Here is a 22,059-nt window from a genome sequence, read left to right on the forward strand (position 1 = left end):
ATTTGACACGCAGCAGCGATCAGGATCCTGCTGTGATATCGCTGGTCGTTGAACAAAGTTCAGAACTTTATTTGGTCGTCAGACCGGCGTGTATCGTCGTGTTTGACACCAAAAGCAACGATACCAGCGTTGTTTTACGCAGGGCCGCGCTTAGTAACCCGATGTTTACCCTGGTTACCAGTGTAAAATGCAAAAAAACAAACAGTACATACTCACCTTCGCATCCCCCGGCGTCCGCTTCCCACACTGACTGAGCACCGTAAAGTGAAAGTGAAAGTACAGCACAGCTCTGCTGTTAGGGCCGGCGCTCAGTCAGTGCTGGAAGCGGACGCCGGGGGACGCGAATGTAAGTATGTACTGTTTGTTTTTTTTACATTTTACGCTGGTAGCCAGGGTAAACATCAGGTTACTAAGCGCGGCCCTGCGCTTAGCAACCCGATGTTTACCCTGGTTAACCGGGGACCTCGGCATCGTTGGTCGCTGGAGAGCGGTCTGTGTGACAGCTCTCCAGCGATCAAACAGCGATGCTGCAGCGATCGGCATCGTTGTCGCTATCGCTGCAGCGTCGCTTAATGTGAAGGTACCTTAACACAGATACATCATGGGCTTGTCCTGCCCTGCGCATGAAATGAAAGGCAAAAATACAATGTGGAGACTTCATCAGAGCAATGTTTTATTTACATTCAGAACTGGTTTAAGAGGAACAAATTACCATTTCCCACAGAAATCTCAGACTTTTACTTATAGAAATACTGGATAAATATCATTTTACCATTAGATATAGAAACATTTCCAATTTTATAAAACTGCATTTTTTTGCATTGAATAACTTTATGCCTTTGCTTGTTTCATTTTATGCATTTCTAAAGTATTGTAAAACTGTAGTATGCTGTTGGTGCATGCGGGCTGGACTGTCGGTTTGGTATGTGGCTCTGTTCCCCCCAGGCCTGCCTCCGATGTCTGAGGTTTCGGTGTCCCAGACCAGAGATCATAATACCGGCCTTGAATTGTGAAGGACACGGCAGCCGACCCTGAGAAACATCCAAGGTGGGAACGCCCCATCATGTCGAAGAGAGTCTGCTAGATCCAGGCCTAGCAGACCAGTGCTGGTGGGTTCATGGATGCCAGGAGGGGGTTGGCCTAAAGGCCCCGTCTCACATAGCGATTTACCAAAGATCACGACCAGCGATACGACCTGGCCGTGATCGTTGGTAAGTCGTTGTGTGGTCGCTGGGGAGCTGTCACACAGACCGCTCTCTCCAGCGACCAACGATCAGGGGAACGACTTCGGCATTGTTGAAACTGTCTTCAATGATGCCGAAGTCCCCCTGCAGCACCGCCGTACAGTGAGAGCAGAGCGCAGCGGTGACGTCACTGCTGTGCTGTGCTCTCACTGTACGGCCGGCGCTCACAGTCAGAGTAGGAAGCAGACGGCAAGGGACCTGACGGACATCAGATGGTGAGTATGTACTGTTTGTTTTTTTACATTTACGCTGGTAACCAGGGTAAACATCGGGTTACTAAGCGCGGCCCTGCGCTTAGTAACCCGATGTTTACCCTGGTTACCAGTGAAGACATCGCTGGATCGGTGTCACACACACCGATTCAGCGATGTCAGCGGGACCTCAACGACCAAAAAATGGTCCAGGCCATTCCGACACGACCAGCGATCTCACAGCAGGGGCCTGATCGCTGGTACGTGTCACACATAGCGAGATCGCTACTGAGGTCGCTGTTGCGTCACAAAACTTGTGACTCAGCAGCGATCTCGCTAGCGATCTCGCTATGTGAGACGGGGGCTTAAAGGAAGGTCTCGTCTTTTCCTGGCGGGTCGGAGAGTTGTCCCGTCGGTTTTTTGGACAGAACATTTCCAAGACAACCAAAATTGAACAGCAGATCTCTTGGGAGGCAGACTTTAGTACTCTGTTGCAGAAGCGAAGTACTCTTAAACTGATAGGTGCAGAGTACGACGCACTAGAAAGTTGGCGTGCATGATTGTTCAGGGCACTGGCGGTGTGGACCGGCAACCAGAGAAGTCCTAGACCGAAGCCTGGATATTTTAAGAGCAGGGTCACAGGAGCCTCTGGAAAACATGGAGGCTGCATGAATAGGAAGGTTTCCCCAGGAGACGTCCATATTGCTCAGGGGCAAACTAGGACATACTTGTCCTGTCCATTTTTTTTTTTTTTTTTTTAAAGTAACCCCCTCACTGCCTGAAGATCACACATCATTCTTCACAGACCGATGATGAAGATGGGCATGGAATAACCTGGACGCAGACCTTTCGGCGGCTGGCACATAACGGATTAGTCTTCCCTCCCTACTCTATCTGGCTCTGGGGGGGCCGGAGGGTAGGGGGATTCATGGCATGGACCGTCCTCTGGGGAACCACAAACACTCTTGATGTGTTAGGGCCTTGCCTCGTAGACCACAGATGATACGGTAGTGACAATTCTAGGTGGGAGATTAGAGTGACAATTCCACTGTCGCCCTCAAAAGCCGTATCTGAAAAAAAAAGAAAAGAAAAAGGAAAATCGTTAATAAAAAAAAAAACCCAAAACCTAAGTCAGAACTGGGCTGGGTGGTCCAGACCCATGTCTGCCTCCTACTGACATTAAGCTAAAAAGGATTAGCTTCGTGCCAGTTGGTGGTGTGGCCTACTCTACAGGGAAATACCTCAAAAATTTTTTTGCATAGCATAAGCAGCATACACTCATTTTTTTTGTGTACCCCAATGAAGCATTAGCCCCCCCCACATCAACCAGATGGCCACACAGCATAAACTCGCTCCCCCAGTCAGAAACCTCCACCTCACATTAACCAGAGGGCCACACAGCATAACCTCGCTCCCCCAGTCAGAAACATCCACCTCACATTAACCAGCGGACCCCACAGGATAAATCCAAAGCCCACCAGACATTCCCTCCCCTCAAGCGTAAATCCAAATATGACGCCCCCTGCCCCAACCATAAATCCCATCAGACACCCCCTCCAATCGAACGCCACCCTAGCTTAAACTCTCATCGGACGTCCAACCCCCACAAACCCCCATCGGACGTACAACCCCCACCGGACGCGGAACCCCCCACCCAGCAGAAACCCCCAGATGCAGACCCCCCACCCCGCACAAACCCCCATCACACGTGGACCCCCCCCCCACCCAGCACAAATCCCCATCGGACGTGGACCCCCCCACATTCAACGACAAGCAGGTCGCCTCCCCACATTCAACGACAAGCAGGTCGCCTCCCCACATTCAACGACAAGCAGGTCGCCTCCCCACATTCAACGACAAGCAGGTCGCCTCCCCACATTCAACGACAAGCAGGTCGCCTCCCCACATTCAACGACAAGCAGGTCGCCTCCCCACATTCAACGACAAGCAGGTCGCCTCCCCACAAGCAGGTCGCCCTCAAATCTGACCACAGGGGTCCCCCAAATAGCCTGCAGCAGGTCACCCCTCACATGCAGGTCGCCTCCCCACATCCCACCACAAGCAGGTCACCCCCACATCCCACCACAGGGGTCCCCCAATAGCTTGCAGCAGGTCTCCCCCCACATCCACCACAAGGGTCCCCCCCAATAGACAGCAGGTCACGCCCTCCCAAAACCCGACCACAAGCATGTCGCCCTCAAACCCCACCACCAGGGTCTCCTCAATAGCCAGCAGCAGGTCGCCCCCACTAAAAGGGGTCCACCCCGTAAGCAGCACGTCACCTCCAAACCCCATCACAGGGATCCCCCACAATAGCCAGCAGCAGCAGAGCCCCCCAAAATCCTACCACAGGGGTCCCCCACAATAGCCGGCAGCAGCAGAGCCCCCCAAAACCCCACCACAGGGGTCCCCCACAATAGCCAGCAGCAGCGGAGCCCCCCAAAACCACACCGCAGCGGTCCCCCACAATAGCCAGCAGCAGCGGAGCCCCCCAAAATCCCACCGCAGGGGTCCCCCACAATAGCCAGCAGCAGCGGAGCCCCCCAAAACCCCACCACAGGGGTCCCCCACAATAGCCAGCAGCAGCGGAGCCCCCCAAAACCCCACCACCGGGGTCCCCCACAATAGCCAGCAGCAGCGGAGCCCCCCAAAACTACACCGCAGCGGTCCCCCACAATAGCGAGCAGCAGCGGAGGCCCCCAAAATCCCACCGCAGGGGTCCCCCACAATAGCCAGCAGCAGCGGAGCCCACCAAAGTCCCACCACAGGGGTCCCCCACAATAGCCAGCAGCAGCGGAGCCCCCCAAAACTACACCGCAGCGGTCCCCCACAGTAGCCAGCAGCAGCGGAGCCCCCCCAAAATCCCACCGCAGGGGTCCCCCACAATAGCCAGCAGCAGCGGAGCCCCCCCAAATCCCACCGCAGGGGTCCCCCACAATAGCCAGCAGCAGCGGAGCCCCCCCCCCAAATCCCACCGCAGGGGTCCCCCACAATAGCCAGCAGCAGCGGAGCCCCCACAAATCCCACCGCAGGGGTCCCCCACAATAGCCAGCAGCAGCGGAGCCCCCCAAAATCCTACTGCAGGGGCCCCCCACAATAGCCAGCAACAGCGGAGCCCCCCAAAATCCCACCGCAGGGGTCCCCCACAATAGCCAGCAGCAGCGGAGCCCCCCAAAATCCTACTGCAGGGGTCCCCCACAATAGCCAGCAGCAGCCGAGCCCCCCAAAATCCCACCGCAGCGGTCCCCCACAATAGCTAGCAACAGCGGAGAACCCAAAATCCCACCACGGGTCACTCCCCACACAGACAAGTAGGTCGACCACCACAGGGCCTCCCCCCAATAGCGAATAGCGATCGGCAAGTAGCATTTTTCACCCTGAAACCACTGACCTCCATGGCGTCCACAAGCTGTCATGCTGCTTTCCTTTGCCGCCTTGGAAAACACGCCCCCCTCCCGATAGGACACGCCCCCGGAAATGACGTCACACCTGGAAGGAGCCCATACACTCTAGCATCTACCCTCATTTTGGCGCCCGTCCTACACAAGGAGCGTGTACCGGAAGCGGAAGTCCGTGCGTTCCACCAGGTTCTCTGCCGAAGTTTACCTTTGGAGCTTCCGGTTTGTAGTTGCTCGCTTCCGGTGTGTGATGTCGGACTCCGAGAGCGATGAGGAGCGGCCGTTCTCCATCACAGGGTTTCTGTTCGGGAATATTAATGAGGACGGACAGCTGGAGGATGACTCGGTGCTGGACAAGGTGAGGAGCCTCAGGAATCCGCTGGGGGGCGTCTGTCCTACCCTCCAATGGGATTTTGCACTGATAATGACATTAGGACAGTCCTGTGCTGGGGTTTGTAGTGCACCTGGCTGCAGTCATTGCCGCAGGGTCAGGAATCATTTTCAGCATGACGTTGTTGTGTCTGTGCTGAGGTCAGGGGGTCCTGTGCCCACCACTGTGACTGCTGTGGGGAATTACCAGACCTCTGTGTGCAGGAGATCATGTCACAGTGACCACACCGTACCCAGTATCCTGAACACAACACAAATCCAAGAGTCAGAGGGAAGCGTAAAGCTATAGGATAAGATAAAAATGAGGAGAAAAGAAGCAAGGCCCCTCACACAGCCAGGAGAGACAGGATGGAAATATTCCAAAGTAGTCCGTCACAAAGTAGTATAAGTAATGACACACACACCCCGGGTTCCAAACAAGGAGAGAGAGCTACATTGGGTATAATTCCAAGTGGGAAAAAAACCAGGGAGCGCTAGTAAGTGCAAATGTAATCACAAGTGACTAACATGTCTCACAAGTGATCAGGGTACTGTCAGCCATACATAGGGGTCCTATCTGATATAAGGGGATCAGACAAAACTGTGCTGATAATGTAGCAGTATAGTATATGATCCATTACAAGTAATTTGCAGAGAGACTGATCACACAGGAGGCATAATGACAACGTATATTTAACTGTACAACCTGGCAGGGGGAGTTGCATGTGGGGGGCTCCCCCTGTTGGCTGGGAGGCATTGCTCACAGGGGCTCACCCATTGACAGGTAGGGGAACTTTCCCGTCAGCAAGCTTGATGCATTAGCACCAGATCCGGGAAGCAGCTAAGAAGAGCAGGTCTTCCGATGGAAACTTTTGTGAGTTGCCCTTTTCAGAAGACCGGATCTTAAGGCTCGTATACTGTTGGGAGTGGTTGTGGGAATATAAATGGTAAGCTGGCGATAGGATGATAGTGGCAGGTAGAGGAGTGCTTGAGTTTGGATGCTATAGTGTGGTGGCAGTGCTGGATGCAATGATCCCAAAATGCTGAAAAGTGGGAACCCCTGGATGTATCCTGCGTATAAAGGAGGGACCACAAGGTCTCAGTGCGGTGAAGCTTTAGCTGTCATTATACCATTAATGGGGGATCTCTGGGTGTCACTACAGTGGGTGAAGGGGGTGCTGGATGGCTCACAACCATCTTTCAGAGCTGAGTGTGGCTCTCTAAGTAAGAAATGTTGGGGACCACTGATGTAGGTAATGCTCGCATTCTCTTTACCAGCAGTGATCACATCATCATCACAGCGAGACACATCGTGCAGAGAATTGTCAAAACGAGATCAGAAGAAAGCAGATGCCCACAGCCAATCACGTTTCTGCTTTATTTTCTAAAAAAAAAATAACCAACAAGTGCCAATAGAATGCACGGGATATTCTCCAGTTCCCCTTGCAGAGTGATCTGTCACCTTCCCGGATGAGTCTGGATTAGCAGATTCCCCATGCAGGAATGATTCTGATCCCTTGTTCCCTGTGTTGTGCTTTTCTTCTGTTCCACTTCCTGCAGAATATTTCTAAATAATTGAACAACTGGATGTCACCATCCGCTGTGTCACTACATAGTCAGACGCTGACAGTCCTGATTGGACAATGCATTGTCATACAGGGACCTGCACATCCAGTCGTCAGATGTTTCTAGGAGGAGTAACAGAGGTCAATCAACACATCCTGGGTTGTTGCTGCACAGGGAGTACAATATTTGATCAGGCCGGGTTTGGGCAAGCACAGTGGACAGCACACAGACTATTTGCATCCTACGTGCTAGTGCATTTGAGCAATTTACAGACCAGAATACTGCGTTTAATGGCGGCACCTGTCTTCAATGCCAACAAGTGCACAGACAAAATTATGTACAATTTTCAGACATTAATAGCCTAATTATTATAATGGTCTGAACTTGGCATTAACCAGACATTTATTAATAACTAAAACAAATATACTGAGATCCTAGAATAGTGCACAAACCAGAAAAACAAGGATCTCTAAAATATAACTTTTAATGAATAAAGTTAAAAAGAGTATTCCAAAATTGAGGACAATGCAACCACTGAATTATCATAGGGGAAAGAAAAACACGTGATGTGTCCTATTGATCCCTGTGGGTCCACTATGCTGACCCCTACCTAACAGTGGTGGTTGGCACCCTAAGTTTCAGCGGTAGGCGCCCCCACTCAACGGTGGCTTGCCCTAATATCCCTACAAATCCCTATGACAATTGAAATAATGTCCCAATCACCATAATGTGATATAGTGATAGACAACTGTCTATGGTTATATAAGTGTTCATTTGTTGTACCTTTTTTGCTTGTTGTCCGTTTAAAGTGTGTGGACTGGTTTGTTTTGAGTTGGAATCCTTAATCATAAATGAGTAGATATATCCCTCCCATAGGGTACTTTATTATGGGACTCCATTGAGTTTTCATATTATCATCTCCTATACCATGGATGTGGCCAATATAGCCCTTAATATCTAGCGCCACCTTTGAGTTAATGACTTTATTTGGGGTCACTAATATCTCCATTGTTTTTTCAATGCCCTTATTTCCGGTATATAAAACTATGTGGAATGCATTTGCATTCCACACTTCAAACCACTGATATCATTCGGTGTATGATGGGGGCAGATCTGTGTAGCACTTGGTGGACTGCATTTGCGTTCAATATGACATCATTTCTGATGGCCCCAGTTAGGCTACGTTCACATTTGCGTTGTGCGCCGCAGCGTCGGCGCCGCAGCGCACAACGCAAACAAAAACGCGGCAAAACGCACGCTAAAACGCTGCGTTTTGCGCCACATGCGTCCAAAAAAATGCAACTTGAAGCGTTTCTTGCGTCCAACGCTTGCGGCCATGCGGCGCAAAACGCAGCACAACGCATGTCCATGCGCCCCCATGTTAAATATAGGGGCGCATGACGCATGCGGCGACGCTGCGGCGCCCGACGCTGCGGCGCTGACCGCAAATGTGAACGTAGCCTTAGCCTAGCTTCCGGGTGAATGGAGCGCATTTGCGTTCCACGCTACTCAATTCCGGGGGTGGGTGTATACAGCTCCACTTCCTGTTGGTATGACGTATGAGCGTTCCACGTGTGCTCGACTCCGGAAGTTTTGGACTGAATGGTGCGCGCTGGAAGGGTATATATGGAGCGGGTAAGTGGGCGTTTTTCAGCCTTGTTCCATTTGGATGGCCAGCACCCCCTGACGAACCCCCGTTATTCCCACGGGGAAGAAACGCGTTGGGCATGGTTAGGGATGTCGTTTATATGAAGCTTCACTGGTGATTAAGGTCGGACGGTGATCTCCGCGCTGATGGTGCTGCAATGTAGCTTAGATGAGTATATGATCATTTGCACCACTTATAAGTATTTAAACATTATCACAATCGTGTGTATATGAGGTCCTATTATGGACAGTATGGGGTTAACAAGTTATGACTTTATGGACCACTGTCTTTGACATCACTAAGTGTAACCTCTATAGAAATCTGACCGGTGGCTTTATCTGGATGGCTCTCTCCGCTATGACTGTCACCCATTATAGCTTAAAGGGCCACTGTCACCCCCCCCCCCCCCCAGGCGTTTGAAAGTAAAAGAGCCACCTTGTGCAGCGGTAATGCTGCATTCTGACAAGGTGGCTCTTTTAGTTATTGGTTCTGTAACTGCAGAAATAATCCATTTTGTAATTTGTCCTAAATACCTTTTCTTCAGTCCTGGAGGCAGGTCTTTCCCCCCTGCTGCAGACGCCACACAGCCCTCACTCAAATCCTCTTGGCACCGGGCGCCGCCTCCTCACCGCTGTTTTGAAATCTGCCGGCGCTTGCGCTCTTTTCTCCTGCCTTGGGCAGGCGCAGTGAGCGCTGCCCATCCTCTGTCCTCATATGCAGTCTAGCTGACTGCGCCTGTGCGGCCGCCCTGCCTGTGAATCTCAGCCCTGCCTGTGAATCTCAACCCCGCAGTGTCTTCTGATTTATTCTCACTGCGGGGCTGAGATTCACAGGCAGGGCGGCCGCACAGGCGCAGTCAGCTAGACTGCATATGAGGACAGAGGATGGGCAGCGCTCACTGCGCCTGCCCAAGGCAGGAGAAAAGAGCGCAGGCGCCGGCAGATTTCAAAACAGCGCTGAGGAGCCGGCGCCAAGAGGATTTGAGTGACGGCTGTGTGGCGTCTGCAGCAGGGGGGGAAAGGCATGCCTCCAGGACTGAAGAAAGGTATTTGGGACAAATTATAAAACTGATTATTTCGGCAGTTACAGAACCAATAACTAAAAGAGCCACCTTGTCAGAATGCAGCATTACTGCTGCACAAGGTGGCTCTTTAAGTTTCAAACGCCTGGGGGGGGGTGACAGGTTCCCTTTAATAGGTCACTATACCATGTTATATGTGAATGAGAAGCCATTGTGAGTTTAAATAGCTTCTGTCTATGGGTATGAACAGTTAAAGAATTATTTGTTGCTGAGCTCCATCCTTTTTCTATTTTGAATATTAGGACAAATGAGACATGCAATTTTTTGCCCAAATTGTATTTGAATCCTAATAGGGATATCTAGAGGTAAAAAACTAGTAAACTCACAAAATTTGTATTTTTAAATTATTTTCTGTTTTTTTTTCATTTTTTTTTCTATTTTTTTCTTTGCAATTTTGCTTGTTTTTTTGGGCATTGGGTGTATTGGGACATTATTTCAATTGTCATAGGGATTTGTAGGGATATTAGGGCAAGCCGCCGTTGAGTGGGGGCTCCTACTTCTGAAACTTAGGGTGCCAACCTCCACTGTTAGGTAGGGGTCAGTATAGTGGACCCACAGGGCTCAATAGGACACATCACGTGTTTTTCTTTCCCCTATGATAATTCAATAGTTGCATTGTCTTCAATTTTGGAATACTCTTTTTAACTTTATTCATTGATAGTTATATTTTAGGGATCCTTGTTTTTCTGGTTTGTGCATTAATCAGACGTCTCAGGAGGGGTGACAGGCCCTATGTACCATTTGGTGCATTGGCTCCTACCTGTATCTGACCATGTAGCTGGACGTCTTACCACTCACACCTACACTTACATACAGGAATGGTAAATGGATGTTCACTAATTTTCAGTGCAGTTGAAGCGATTTCCTCTCCAGTGTCTTCTGCAGAGTCTCCTGCCGACATTGTCTTTTAATCATATATGATATAAATATCTTTTACTAAGATATTTGACTGTTTCATGGTTTTAGGAGTCAAAGAAACACCTTGCAGGGTTGGGCGCTCTTGGCCTTGGAAATCTTATTACAGAAATCACATCCAGCGCGGACGATGCCACAGAAACTGAAGGGGTGAACTTGGATGAAGATGGTAATGGCATTGACATAAGGCATTTTGTGTATTTCAGCAGTGTATGTAGTATTCCTCAGTTTTATAGTTGTAAAATTGCAGGGGTCATCCATTAATAAAAAATACCTAAATAAACTTTAAAAAGTAAGTTCTTTAAAGGGGTGGATGAACTTTCCATTGGACAGGTCATCAATGTGAGATCTGTAAGGGGTCCGACACCTGGAATCCCCCCCCCCCCCCCCCAATCAGCTGGTATCTGCTCTGGCTGCCGGTGTAATAATAATAGTAATAATTTTTATTTTTATATAGCGCTAACATTCCGCAGCGCTTTACAGTTTGCACACATTATCGTTGCTGTTCCCGATGGGGCTCACAATCTAAATTCCCTATCAGTATGTCTTTGGAATGTGGGAGGAAACCAACGCAAACACGGAGAACATACAAACTTCTTAGAGATGTTGTCTTTGGTGGCATTTGAACCCAGGACCCCAGCGCTGCATGTAAGCAATGTACTGCAGCTCCATAAATTGTTTAGTAGCTGCCACTTTCTCATATAGTTCTATTAGGCCTGCTGCCCTGATATTATGTATCTGCTCTAGTCCTCGGCTCATTATTTCCACTTTCAGTTTTGTGCTCGACATAGGAGAGTGTTTCATGTGATCTGGGATGTGTGTGAAGGGGGCTGGCTGGCTGGCTGCACAATAGCTAATAGCTGAGCCAGTCCCTTTATTTGTCTACGCTTGTCGGCACTAGTGATAAGCGAGTGTACTTGTTGCTCGGGTGGTCTCCGAGTATTTATGACTGCTCGGAGATTTCATTTTCCTCACAGCAGCTGGATGATTTGCGACTGTTAGACAGTTTGATTACATGTGGGGATTCCCTAGCAACCAGGCAACCCCCACATGCACTCAGCCTGGCTACTAGCTGTAAATCATTCAGCTGAGGTGATGAAAACGAAATCTCCGAACACTAACAAATACTCGGAGGACCCCCGAGCAACGAGTACACTCGCTCATCACTAGTCGGCACCAGAAACTGTGTATTCTAATGGCCAGAAATTGAAGGGGAACCTGCTGAGACTCAGGACCAGAGTTTCTGTCTGAATATCTGCATCTTTCTACAAAACTTTTTTGTTATTAAACCTCCACTTATATCATTTTTATTCTGCTCATTGCAGTCTATCTACTTATAACTCACCGTCTCTATTGTACAGGTTGGGTTAAGAGTACTGATGACGCTATCGACTACTCTGATATCAATGAAGTGGCTGAAGATGAGTCTCGAAGGTATAGGCAGGCTATGGGAAGTCTCCATCTCTCCCGAAGAGCAGGTAAATGTTATTGTCATCGCAGGAGACCTGACTATAGAATTTCATGTGCTACTTGAGGTTTTGATGAAATTTGTGCTCTGATTAGATGATGATGACGACGACTATGATGCGGACTGTGAAGATATTGATTCCAAGCTAATGCCACCTCCACCTCCTCCACCAGTGACATGTAAGAAAGAAGAGGAAAAGGGTGCAGCACCAACAAGTAAGTGATCATGGATAGATATATAAATATATTGATATGTATATATCCTGTGGCAGCGACCTACAGATTTTCTGTAGAAAAAAAGGACCAGGCAATCCGTAGTCTGGGGGCCAGCTTTTGTGTATGAGGCCTTAAGAGTTTTACACCAAGAACTTTGATCTTCTCCTATCTACTACTTCTGCCCTTTCTCCCACTATGTAGTCTCACATGGAGAGAAGCTGCTGTGTGCAGTCTACTCCCCTCCATTTTCTCACTGCAATATTTACTTTAGCAGCCTCATTTTGGGACTACATTAGTTTCTGGATATGTAAAACTGCTGCATCATTGGTGAAAAAAATACTACTTTCTTCTAAGAACATAGGGGCTGATCCATTAAGATTGGTGTTGCTCATACCTGTCTTAATGAAGAGCTGGCTGGAGTAAAGTGCAACATATTTATTAAGAGCCACTTAATGGATTTGGCACATTTTTCGGTGGAGTGTCCTCGCCAGAAATGCTATTGCAGCCAGAGACTAAAGAAATGCCAGCACTTTTGCTATATTTTATGGGCTGGTGTGGCCCTGCTCCTTCTCAACCCATTTTTGCAGAGCTACTTTACACTCTCTCGCAGAGTTCACAGTGGCAACATTTTTGCACCACTACGCATTGTGCCAAAAAAAGCATTTTACACCAGTTATCTCTCGTAATAGATTTGTTGAATCGGAACTACCTTTTGCAAATCCTATAAATATTCACATGCTGCAGAAAGTTGGGAACAAACTTTGCTTTTATCTGCACAAGTTATCAACCATGTACAAAAAACAAACCAATCATTTATCTATAAAGTTGGGCTCTTCCCCTTATCATGATGTGGACTGAACCAGTATCTCTTGTTGATAGGATATGGGATAATTTCCTGATCGCTGGGGATCTAACTACTTGAGGATGGGGCTCTCTAGAGCCGCATATGAGTGGAGCAGAAGTGCACATGATTAGCCTCCACGCCGTTCACTGCCTAAGAAAGCCGAGTACTATGCTCTATGGGTAGGAGATAGCTTTCAGCTGGGTTATGCCTCTCTTAAAGCTGAATTCTGCTTGTTTTATACAGCCTCTGAAGAAGGCGATGGGATCATTCTTCCTTCCATTATTGCGCCATCTTCCGCTTCCTTGGAAAAGGTGGACTTCAGCAGTTCGTCTGATTCTGAATCTGAGATTGGTCCTCAAGAGCGCAGACAAAGTGAGAAAAAGGAGCGGAAGTTGACATTGCCACTTGCTGGCATAATGCAGAGAGATGGCACCAAACCTCTTCCTAGCGTCACTGAGCTCTTCCCAGAATTTAGACCTGGCAAGGTATTTTCTACCATTATTGTTATTTTTAGGTTCTCCACAAGCTCTTTTTGGGATGTTATGAGGCAGCACGGTTGTATTGGGGTCCTGGGATTAAACTCACCAAAGACTACCTCTGCAAGGAGTTTGTATGTCCTTCCCATGTTTGCAGGTATTTCCTCTGGGTTTTCCGGTTTCCTCCCACCCCCCAAAGACATTCTGATAGGGAATCTAGATGGTGAGCCCCATTGGGGCAGTGATGTCTGTAACGAGCTGTGGAATATGATGGCGCTAGATAAACAACCAACATGTGATGGGATTAATCAGTCCTATTCCTTACATATTATGGCTGATTTTTTTTCTGCCCACACATGGCACACAGAGTCCCCATCATTTACCAAGTGATCGCTGCGGCTGAGTGAGCAATGACGCACATGGTTAATAAAATAGGGCTACATCAATAGAGAACCACAAGTGTTAGTTCTTCTAATGAGCAGTTTTATTTTGCCTACAGGTTTTGCGCTTTCTTCGACTATTTGGACCTGGGAAAAGCGTCCTGTCAGTTTGGCGCAGTGCCCGCCGAAAACGCCGAAAAAAGCACAGAGAATTGACCCAGGAAGTTCAGGCAAAAGAAGGTGAAGAAGCCGAGGCAGGACCCGAGAAGAAGTCATGCTGGGAATATGAGTATGCTCCAGCACCACCGCCTGAGCAGTGCCTCTCGGACGATGAGGTACGACGTCCCGCGGCTTATCCTGATAACTGCTTCACCTAATCATAGGAAATGAATGAAGTGAATGAATATCCTAGTTTTATTTATTAGGTCGCCTTCTTTCTCGGAATCAGTGGATGTCTAAAAAAAAATGCCCCCTGCCCCCCTAATCATAAAGTAGCAGGATATCCTAGTGATATGCTATCATTTCATGAGATCAGAAAACCCTTTTCAGTCCCTTAATGACCTCTGGTGTACATCATCATAAGTCCCTTGGAAAATAATGAAGACAGGTAAGGTGCGGACCCTGCGTCATACCAGCTATCGGTTTCCAAGCCAAAAATATAGCAGATTACACCAGGGTGCTGACTAAAAAGACTTGCACTAGAATAAAGCGCAATCCTCTAAATATAAAAACAAGAATTTATCATACACTCACTTATAAAGGTCATTTGCCCAAATGCAGAGAACAGACACTATACCAATGGATGTCAGATTAATGCACTGATGTAGGATCTTGTAATTATTGCTCCCCTACATTGGTGCATTAATTTGTCCCCATTGGTATATCATCCCCAGTACTTGTCTGTGTGCATATAATATGTGTTTTGTTTTGGGGCAATACTCCTTATAAGTGTGTGTATAATAAATACTTGCTTTTGTATTTATAAGGTAGAGATTTTTTTCTTGTGTAACACAAGCAGATTTCTGTAACTGCAAGAACCAAACTTGACTCTATTTGCTGCATTTAACTATCTGTTGCTTTTGTCAGTCACAGACAGCAGCATTTAAATGACTTCATTGTCGGTGCTTGTCTGCTCCCATCAGCACCCTGTGTCGTGATTGCGGAAACTGATGGGTTATCATGGCAGCCTAGCGCGTGGTGAAGGCCCCATAACTGCCATCTTGGTTCTGCTGTGAAGCTCGGCTACAAACTAAGATTCATTGGAGAACCATGATATCACTAAATGTTTAAGTCCTATAGGGTTGCTAAAGAAAAAAAAAAAAAGGGAAAATTCTTGCAGCTACCACTAGAGGCAGCATACTGCCTACTATTGACTTTAGTGTGTAACTATATGCAGTTCGCTCCTTTACTCCCTCTAGTGGCAGCTTTAGGTATTCTGAGCATTCGTAAACTCAGTTTTTCTAAATATGATAATAAAAACGTATTGCCTGCAATTAACATATAACAGGATATTGAATGGCACAGAATTTTTATCCTATTTACTTTAAAAAAAAATTATATTTAGGGTGGTATTTGATCTTATACACGAAAACTTACCTGAAGGTGCCGTTAGACTTAGGTGTCCTGTATGCGTATGCGTACAAGAGGAATGACACTATTTCTGGCCATCACATGATTTGCTTCCTAGATTTCCTCACTTTTCCCCTCCATATTTGAAGCCTCGTCGTTTCCTCTTTATGTTCTCTGGCTTTTTCTCCCCTACCTTCCTTCCCGTTGGCTTTCCTAGCCAAGGACTGTAGGACTGTAAGACTTCCTAGGACTGTAGACAGACCTGAGCAGTTTGTGAGTGAATGATCAGTACTGGAGGCAAAAAAAAGGTGACCGATAAGTGAAGAAAGAAGCCGAGTTCTCTGATAAGATACTTTGTAATTTGTCTTCTCTTCATTTGTACTATTGATTTATGGAGAATAGTGTAGTTACTATTCAAGCTTTATCTTTTTAAACTTATTCTTTTACAATTCAATTGAAATGAAGCCAAATATTTTTTTCTTTCTGCAGATCACCATGATGGCTCCTGTGGAGTCCAAGTTCTCCCAGTCCGCTGGGGATACAGATAAGGTTGCAGATACAAAACCCCGAGTAGCAGAGTGGCGCTACGGCCCAGCGCAGTTGTGGTACGATATGCTGGGAGTACCTGAAGATGGCAGTGGATTTGATTATGGATTTAAGCTGAGGGAGGAGAACAATGATGACGATATTGCTCCTGATACTAGCGATGACATAAACGACCAGGTTTGTGAATGAGTAAGTAAGCAGAGATTCTCGGTCATAATGTTACTCTATCAGTATCTTACAGAAGTAGTTTCTGACATTGTTTAGAAACCGGAGGAATCCGCAGAGGCACAATTTCAAGATGAACATTTCCTGATGGTAACACAGCTTCAGTGGGAGGATGACGTGATCTGGAATGGGGAGGATGTGAAGCACAAAGTAACCAAGACCCAGAGAGCCAGTTTAGCTGGTTGGCTTCCCTCCAGCATGACCAGGAATGCCACAGCGTACAATGCCCAGCAAGGTGCCACCAGTTGGAGCAAAGATGTCAGTAGTATGAGGCTCAGTTACTTGTTTGCTGATTTAAGGAGTCTTTCTTCTTTCGTGCAGGACTGAATCGAAGTGGGTCAGTGTTAAACCTACCAACGCCTTTAGTGCAGAAGCCAATCATTCCTGGTTCACTCATCGCTACCAAGGGAAAGGAAAAACATCCTCCAGAACAGCAAGGTATAGTATGGATTATGGCTGTGGGCAAAGCCACAAATCTTACCGATAAACCTTGAATACTCCTAGGAAAGTATAGGATTTATATATGTTCCTTGTGCAATTTTTCTTCCTATGACACAAATGTTTCCAGACCAAGTAGTGTCTGTATGCCGATGGCTACTACTATAAGGGATAGTATCTGCAGGTCGTCACGGCACAGTCAGACCTGGACTAGACAGAGACTTGTGGTCAGATTGTGCTGTGGTTTTAGGAGTCTGATTGCAGATATGTCCACTTTGCTTTTTAGCATCCACGGAAGAAGATCGCCCTTGGTTTTCAATTTTTCCTATTGACAATGAAGAATTGGTGTATGGACGGTGGGAAGACAATATAATCTGGGATGATCAAGCCATGGACAGGATTTTGGACCCTCCTGTGCTAACGTTAAATCCCAACGATGAAAACATTATCCTGGGTTGGTAACATTTCACACACATTTGTCATATACTTGTCCTTAGGAATTCTTCTATATTTAATTAATTTTTTTATCAACAGAAATCCCAGATGAGAAAGAAGAAACGACGTCAAATTCTCCCTCTAAGGAGAGCAAGAAGGAGTCATCTCTAAAGAAAAGTAGAATTTTATTAGGGAAAACTGGTGTAATCAAGGAGGAGCCCCAGCAGGTAAGGGGGACATCCCTTAAAAGGATATTCTAGACAGAATTTCTTGTTTAAATTAGTACAAGCATATACATTTTTTTGTAATCTCACTGTTGGCTCTTTTTTTCTCTTATCCTACCCCCTTAATTAACAACTGAGGAGATGGATAGCTTGATGCCACATGTTCCGCAGTGTAACATTTGGCCCTCTAAGGGCTACATGCTTAATTACACTAGCTCCTATTGATCTAGGACTCGCTTATTAATGTCATACTGAGACAGCAAAGCATCTTAAGTCTGGACGAGTAAAAAGGGATGTTGTGTAATGTGTCCTCTCACAGAACATGTCCCAGCCGGAGGTGAAGGATCCCTGGAATTTATCCAATGATGAATTTTACTATCCAAAACAGCAGGGGTTACGAGGAACATTTGGAGGAAACATTATCCAGGTAATTCTTATTCTTACAGGCACACAATTCCTAACTGAAGCATTGATGCTAATACTAAACAAAGTGATCTTTGCTGCTGAGATCTGATTTTGGATTGTGAACATATATCACATGACTATGGGTCTCTGTTAGCAGCGATGTGCGGTACACAGTGATGAGCAAACGTGATCAGGTAAGGTGTTGTCCAAGCATGCTCGGGTGCTAACCGAGCGACTTCGGCGTGCTCGAATAATATGTTCGAGTCCCCTCGCCTTCATGTTTCGCAGCTGTTTGACAGCCACAACACATGTAGGGATTGCCTAACAGGGAATCCTTGCATGAGTTGTGGCTGTCGTAATGGATGGTAACAATATTAAGAGACCTGAGAAGACTGATCTCACTGTTGGAGATTGCCTTTCTTTCTTACAGATTATAATCTAGTGTCTTCACTGCATCGCTTATTAGAATAAGCTACCTGCCGAATTCATTATCTTCATGTAGACGTGACTAACAGGTTATTCCCATTCACCCTTTCCTTTGTGTCAGCACTCGATACCGGCAGTGGAGCTCAGACAGCCTTTCTTCCCTACTCACATGGGACCCATGAAATTAAGACAATTCCACCGTCCTCCATTGAAGAAATATTCATTTGGGGCCCTGTCCCAACCCGGAGCACATTCGGTGCAGCCTCTTCTTAAACACATCAAGAAGAAAGCAAAGGTAAATTATTAGGGTAAATAAATCCTAATTATGTCACATTTTTTCAGGTTTAATTCCCCTGACATACCCGTAGTTGCCTCCCCCGTGCAATAAGCAGGCATTTGGGAAAAGTGTCTCATCTGTAGTGTTCAATGAAATATTCAGCACAGCATTGCATTTCATTTTTAAAGGGTCAGTTGTTGTATTTAATCTATTCATATCCTCTTCTGGGCATTAGATGAGAGAACAAGAACGCCAGGCATCTGGTGGAGGAGAGATGTTTTTTATGCGCACGTCACAAGATCTCACCGGCAAAGATGGAGATCTCATTCTGGCCGAATACAGTGAAGAAAACCCTCCGTTAATGATGCAAGTTGGAATGGCAACTAAAATCAAGAACTATTACAAGAGGGTACAAATTCTAATATTACAGCAGTATTTGTAAGGTTTTGTAAGAACATTGTTTTCTGAGCATATCACTTTTTTCTAGAAACCAGGGAAGGATCCTGGAGCGCCGGACTGCAAGTATGGAGAGACCGTATATTGTCACACCTCACCGTTTCTTGGCTCGCTGCACCCAGGACAACTTTTACAGGTATGTGCCACCACAGATGACAAGTTGGGGCATTTCTGATCTGAGCTTTCATTAAACTGCTTGTTTGTTTGTTTTTTTATTTTTAGGCTTTCGAAAATAATTTGTTCAGATCTCCAATCTACTTGCACAAGATGCCTGAAACAGATTTCCTGATCATCCGAACCCGACAAGGTTATTACGTTCGTGATCTGGTGGACATTTTTGTAGTTGGGCAGCAGTGTCCTCTCTTTGAAGTTCCTGGGCCAAACTCTAAGCGGGCGAACACACACATCCGTGATTTCTTGCAGGTCTGTCCCTCCCACTTTTCTTCATTTTTTTTTTTTAAATTTGCATATTGGCCAAATGATGGAGAAACAGTTTTGCGCCTGATCTGTTACAGGTGTTTATATATCGTCTGTTTTGGAAAAGCAAAGATCGACCGCGTAGAATTCGTATGGAAGACATAAAAAAGGCTTTTCCTTCCCATTCAGAGAGCAGCATTAGAAAGAGACTGAAACTGTGCGCTGACTTTAAAAGAACAGGTACTGTCTCATCACTTTTATGTTTTGTAGCCTTAATTGACAATAATCTGATTTGTCACCTACAATCAAATCTGAATGGTTAAATGCATTGTTCATAGGAGGAGCTAGACATTCATGGCGCAGTCTGTAGCCATAGTGCTGCCGTCATAGTGAATATGACTGTACAGTATTTTATAATGGATGCATAAAATTCTATTATATTTTGTGTTCTAGGAATGGACTCTAATTGGTGGGTGCTGAAACCGGATTTCCGCTTACCAACGGAAGAAGAGATTCGTGCCATGGTTTCTCCTGAGCAGTGCTGTGCATATTACAGCATGATTGCAGCTGAACAGCGTTTAAAGGTCAATAAGTTGTTAAACTGTCGTTTTGGAAAACCCCTGTCCCCCTGCTGCAGTCTGTCTTTAAATTCCAGTCCAATATGTTCAGGAACAGTCTCCATTCTCATACTCCCTAACTTTCCATCCACTCTTTTATTCTTCATTAGCATTTTGCCAGTACTGTAGGAGCTGGATCTTCCTTTTCCTCGTTTCCCAGCATACATTGCACCTGCCATGGTCCAATGCCCTGTCTGCCCTTAACTAAAAGCCCTCATCTCTGTTCTGCATCTACAAGAAGTTTGACAAACAGGAGAGCAGGAACAGAAAGACCAACACGCATTCCCACACCCTGTAATCCGTCTCACGGTCTCGGCTGCTGGAAACGGATTACATAACATGCAGTGGGCAGCAGCTTAAACAGAAGGGAAGCACTTAGTTGGTCGGCACTTTAACATGTTTTTTTAGGGGTAAAAACCACATTAGCGATGAAATTAATTTAAAGGGGTTGTCCGGTCTTCTGATAAAAGTCTGCAGTTATTTTGTGACTGCATACCTCTGAATCCTGACAGCGTGTGATGTGCACGATGTCAAGATTCATCGGTATTGCTGGGAGAGCGGGCGGTCACGTGACCTCAAGTATGGGATTTGCATACATGCAGTCACCTGCTAACTAGACTTGCTCGGCTTCTCTCACTTGTATCGATCAAGGCTGTGCACGTCTAGTCGGAATATGTGGCCCGTTGTATGCAAATCGCATACTTGCGGTCACGTGACTGACTCTCTCACTGGCAATAATGGTGAATCGTGCAGTGACAGAGTGATTTATATACTTATTGGAAGACCAGACAACCCTTTAAGGTGTCAGAAAAAACTTTCACATACGTTGTGTGGATAGATTTTGAATATTATGTGGACTATGGTAGGGACCGACAGAGATGGGCAGCAGAAGCGAGGAAAAGATTTGAGGGACACTAGTGGATACATGGTAGACTAGAAGGTAGTTGTTATAATCCATGAATGTATGATGAGGGAAGGACAATCAGAGGAAAACAATATTAGGTTGGAGGTGATGTGCTTACTTTTCATTTAAGTGATGAGTTCCAAGATGGTCGTACAGCTGTACGTGTCTGGAAATGAGTGCACATTGTCATGCAGTGATTGTGATGGCGGGCTCTTCTCCTGAGGCAGATCTATACTATCCGTGGTTCTGCCTTATTGATTGGGACATACTGGATTATTGTGTCCTTGCAGGATGCTGGCTATGGGGAAAAATCATTTTTTGCCCCAGATGAGGAGAATGAAGAAGACTTCCAGATGAAGATAGATGATGAGGTAAGTGTGAGTGGAAGACCCTGCTGGCACTATGGTGCACACATCCAGCAAGTGTTGGCCTCAATTGAGAGGATTACACTTTATTGGTGGCTGGATCTCCAAATCATGCGTGATCACTTGTGTATGAACAGGTCAGGACTGCACCTTGGAACACCACAAGAGCATTTATTGCTGCTATGAAAGGGAAATGTCTGCTGGAGGTGACTGGAGTGGCAGACCCCACCGGGTGTGGAGAAGGATTCTCTTATGTGAAGATTCCTAACAAACCAACACAGCAAAAGGTTAGAGGTTTACTAAATCCTGATGTGACTCGTGTAGCATGTAAACCTACAGAGGATTTACATTTGTGTAGATTGGCGTGCTTTCTCCGCTCTTTGTGGAAACACGAATGGTCTTCTTTCCTTCCTATTAGTATAAGATACAAGTATTGTTGATGATTATTAAATGTCAGTGGATAGAATTGCTTAAAATAGCTAACTTTAGTAGTGATGTAACTTTTTACTTCTTGTAACAGCAAGATGATAAAGAGCCTCAGCCGGTGAAAAAAACAGTGACTGGAACAGATGCCGATTTGCGTAGACTATCCTTGAAGAATGCTAAACAGTTGCTCCGCAAATTTGGAGTTCCAGAAGAAGAGGCGAGTATGAAAGTGAAAGGATGATAATTGTGTTTATGTGATGGGAAGGTTGGAGGTTTCCTTGTTCCATTTAAATAAATCAAATATATACGATATCGGTTATTAATCACCTGCGTCTTACAAAGCTTTGATCTCCATATGTGGAATGTTACACATTACACGTTTTATGTGTGTGTGTGTGTGTATATGTATATATATATATATATATATATATATATATATATATATGTGTGTGTGTATATACGTGTGTGTGTGTATATATACATATATGTGTGTGTGTATGTGTGTATATATATATATATATATATATATATATA

General features: G+C 46.1%; 1 protein-coding gene across 1 annotated transcript in view; it reads left to right on the forward strand.

Annotated features, from left to right (window-relative positions):
* Positions 1-4,970: 4,970 nt before the first annotated feature.
* The window catches only part of TAF1 (TATA-box binding protein associated factor 1), a 75,643-nt gene continuing 58,554 nt past the window's right edge, over positions 4,971-22,059 (forward strand). The window contains exons 1-21 of the mRNA XM_077285006.1: positions 4,971-5,191; positions 10,464-10,581; positions 11,774-11,890; positions 11,976-12,095; positions 13,183-13,424; positions 13,915-14,130; positions 15,854-16,087; positions 16,175-16,370; positions 16,457-16,573; positions 16,860-17,027; positions 17,108-17,235; positions 17,552-17,659; positions 18,185-18,358; positions 18,576-18,749; positions 18,828-18,932; positions 19,019-19,219; positions 19,312-19,453; positions 19,667-19,797; positions 21,025-21,105; positions 21,237-21,386; positions 21,620-21,742. Coding sequence (XP_077141121.1) covers positions 5,084-5,191; positions 10,464-10,581; positions 11,774-11,890; positions 11,976-12,095; positions 13,183-13,424; positions 13,915-14,130; positions 15,854-16,087; positions 16,175-16,370; positions 16,457-16,573; positions 16,860-17,027; positions 17,108-17,235; positions 17,552-17,659; positions 18,185-18,358; positions 18,576-18,749; positions 18,828-18,932; positions 19,019-19,219; positions 19,312-19,453; positions 19,667-19,797; positions 21,025-21,105; positions 21,237-21,386; positions 21,620-21,742 — 3,153 coding nt within the window. The 5' untranslated portion in view covers positions 4,971-5,083. The remainder of the gene's footprint in view (positions 5,192-10,463; positions 10,582-11,773; positions 11,891-11,975; positions 12,096-13,182; positions 13,425-13,914; positions 14,131-15,853; positions 16,088-16,174; positions 16,371-16,456; positions 16,574-16,859; positions 17,028-17,107; positions 17,236-17,551; positions 17,660-18,184; positions 18,359-18,575; positions 18,750-18,827; positions 18,933-19,018; positions 19,220-19,311; positions 19,454-19,666; positions 19,798-21,024; positions 21,106-21,236; positions 21,387-21,619; positions 21,743-22,059) is intronic.

Source organism: Ranitomeya variabilis, chromosome 2 (assembly GCF_051348905.1).
Source record: "Ranitomeya variabilis isolate aRanVar5 chromosome 2, aRanVar5.hap1, whole genome shotgun sequence".
In the NCBI taxonomy this organism is placed as follows: Eukaryota; Metazoa; Chordata; class Amphibia; order Anura; family Dendrobatidae; genus Ranitomeya; species Ranitomeya variabilis.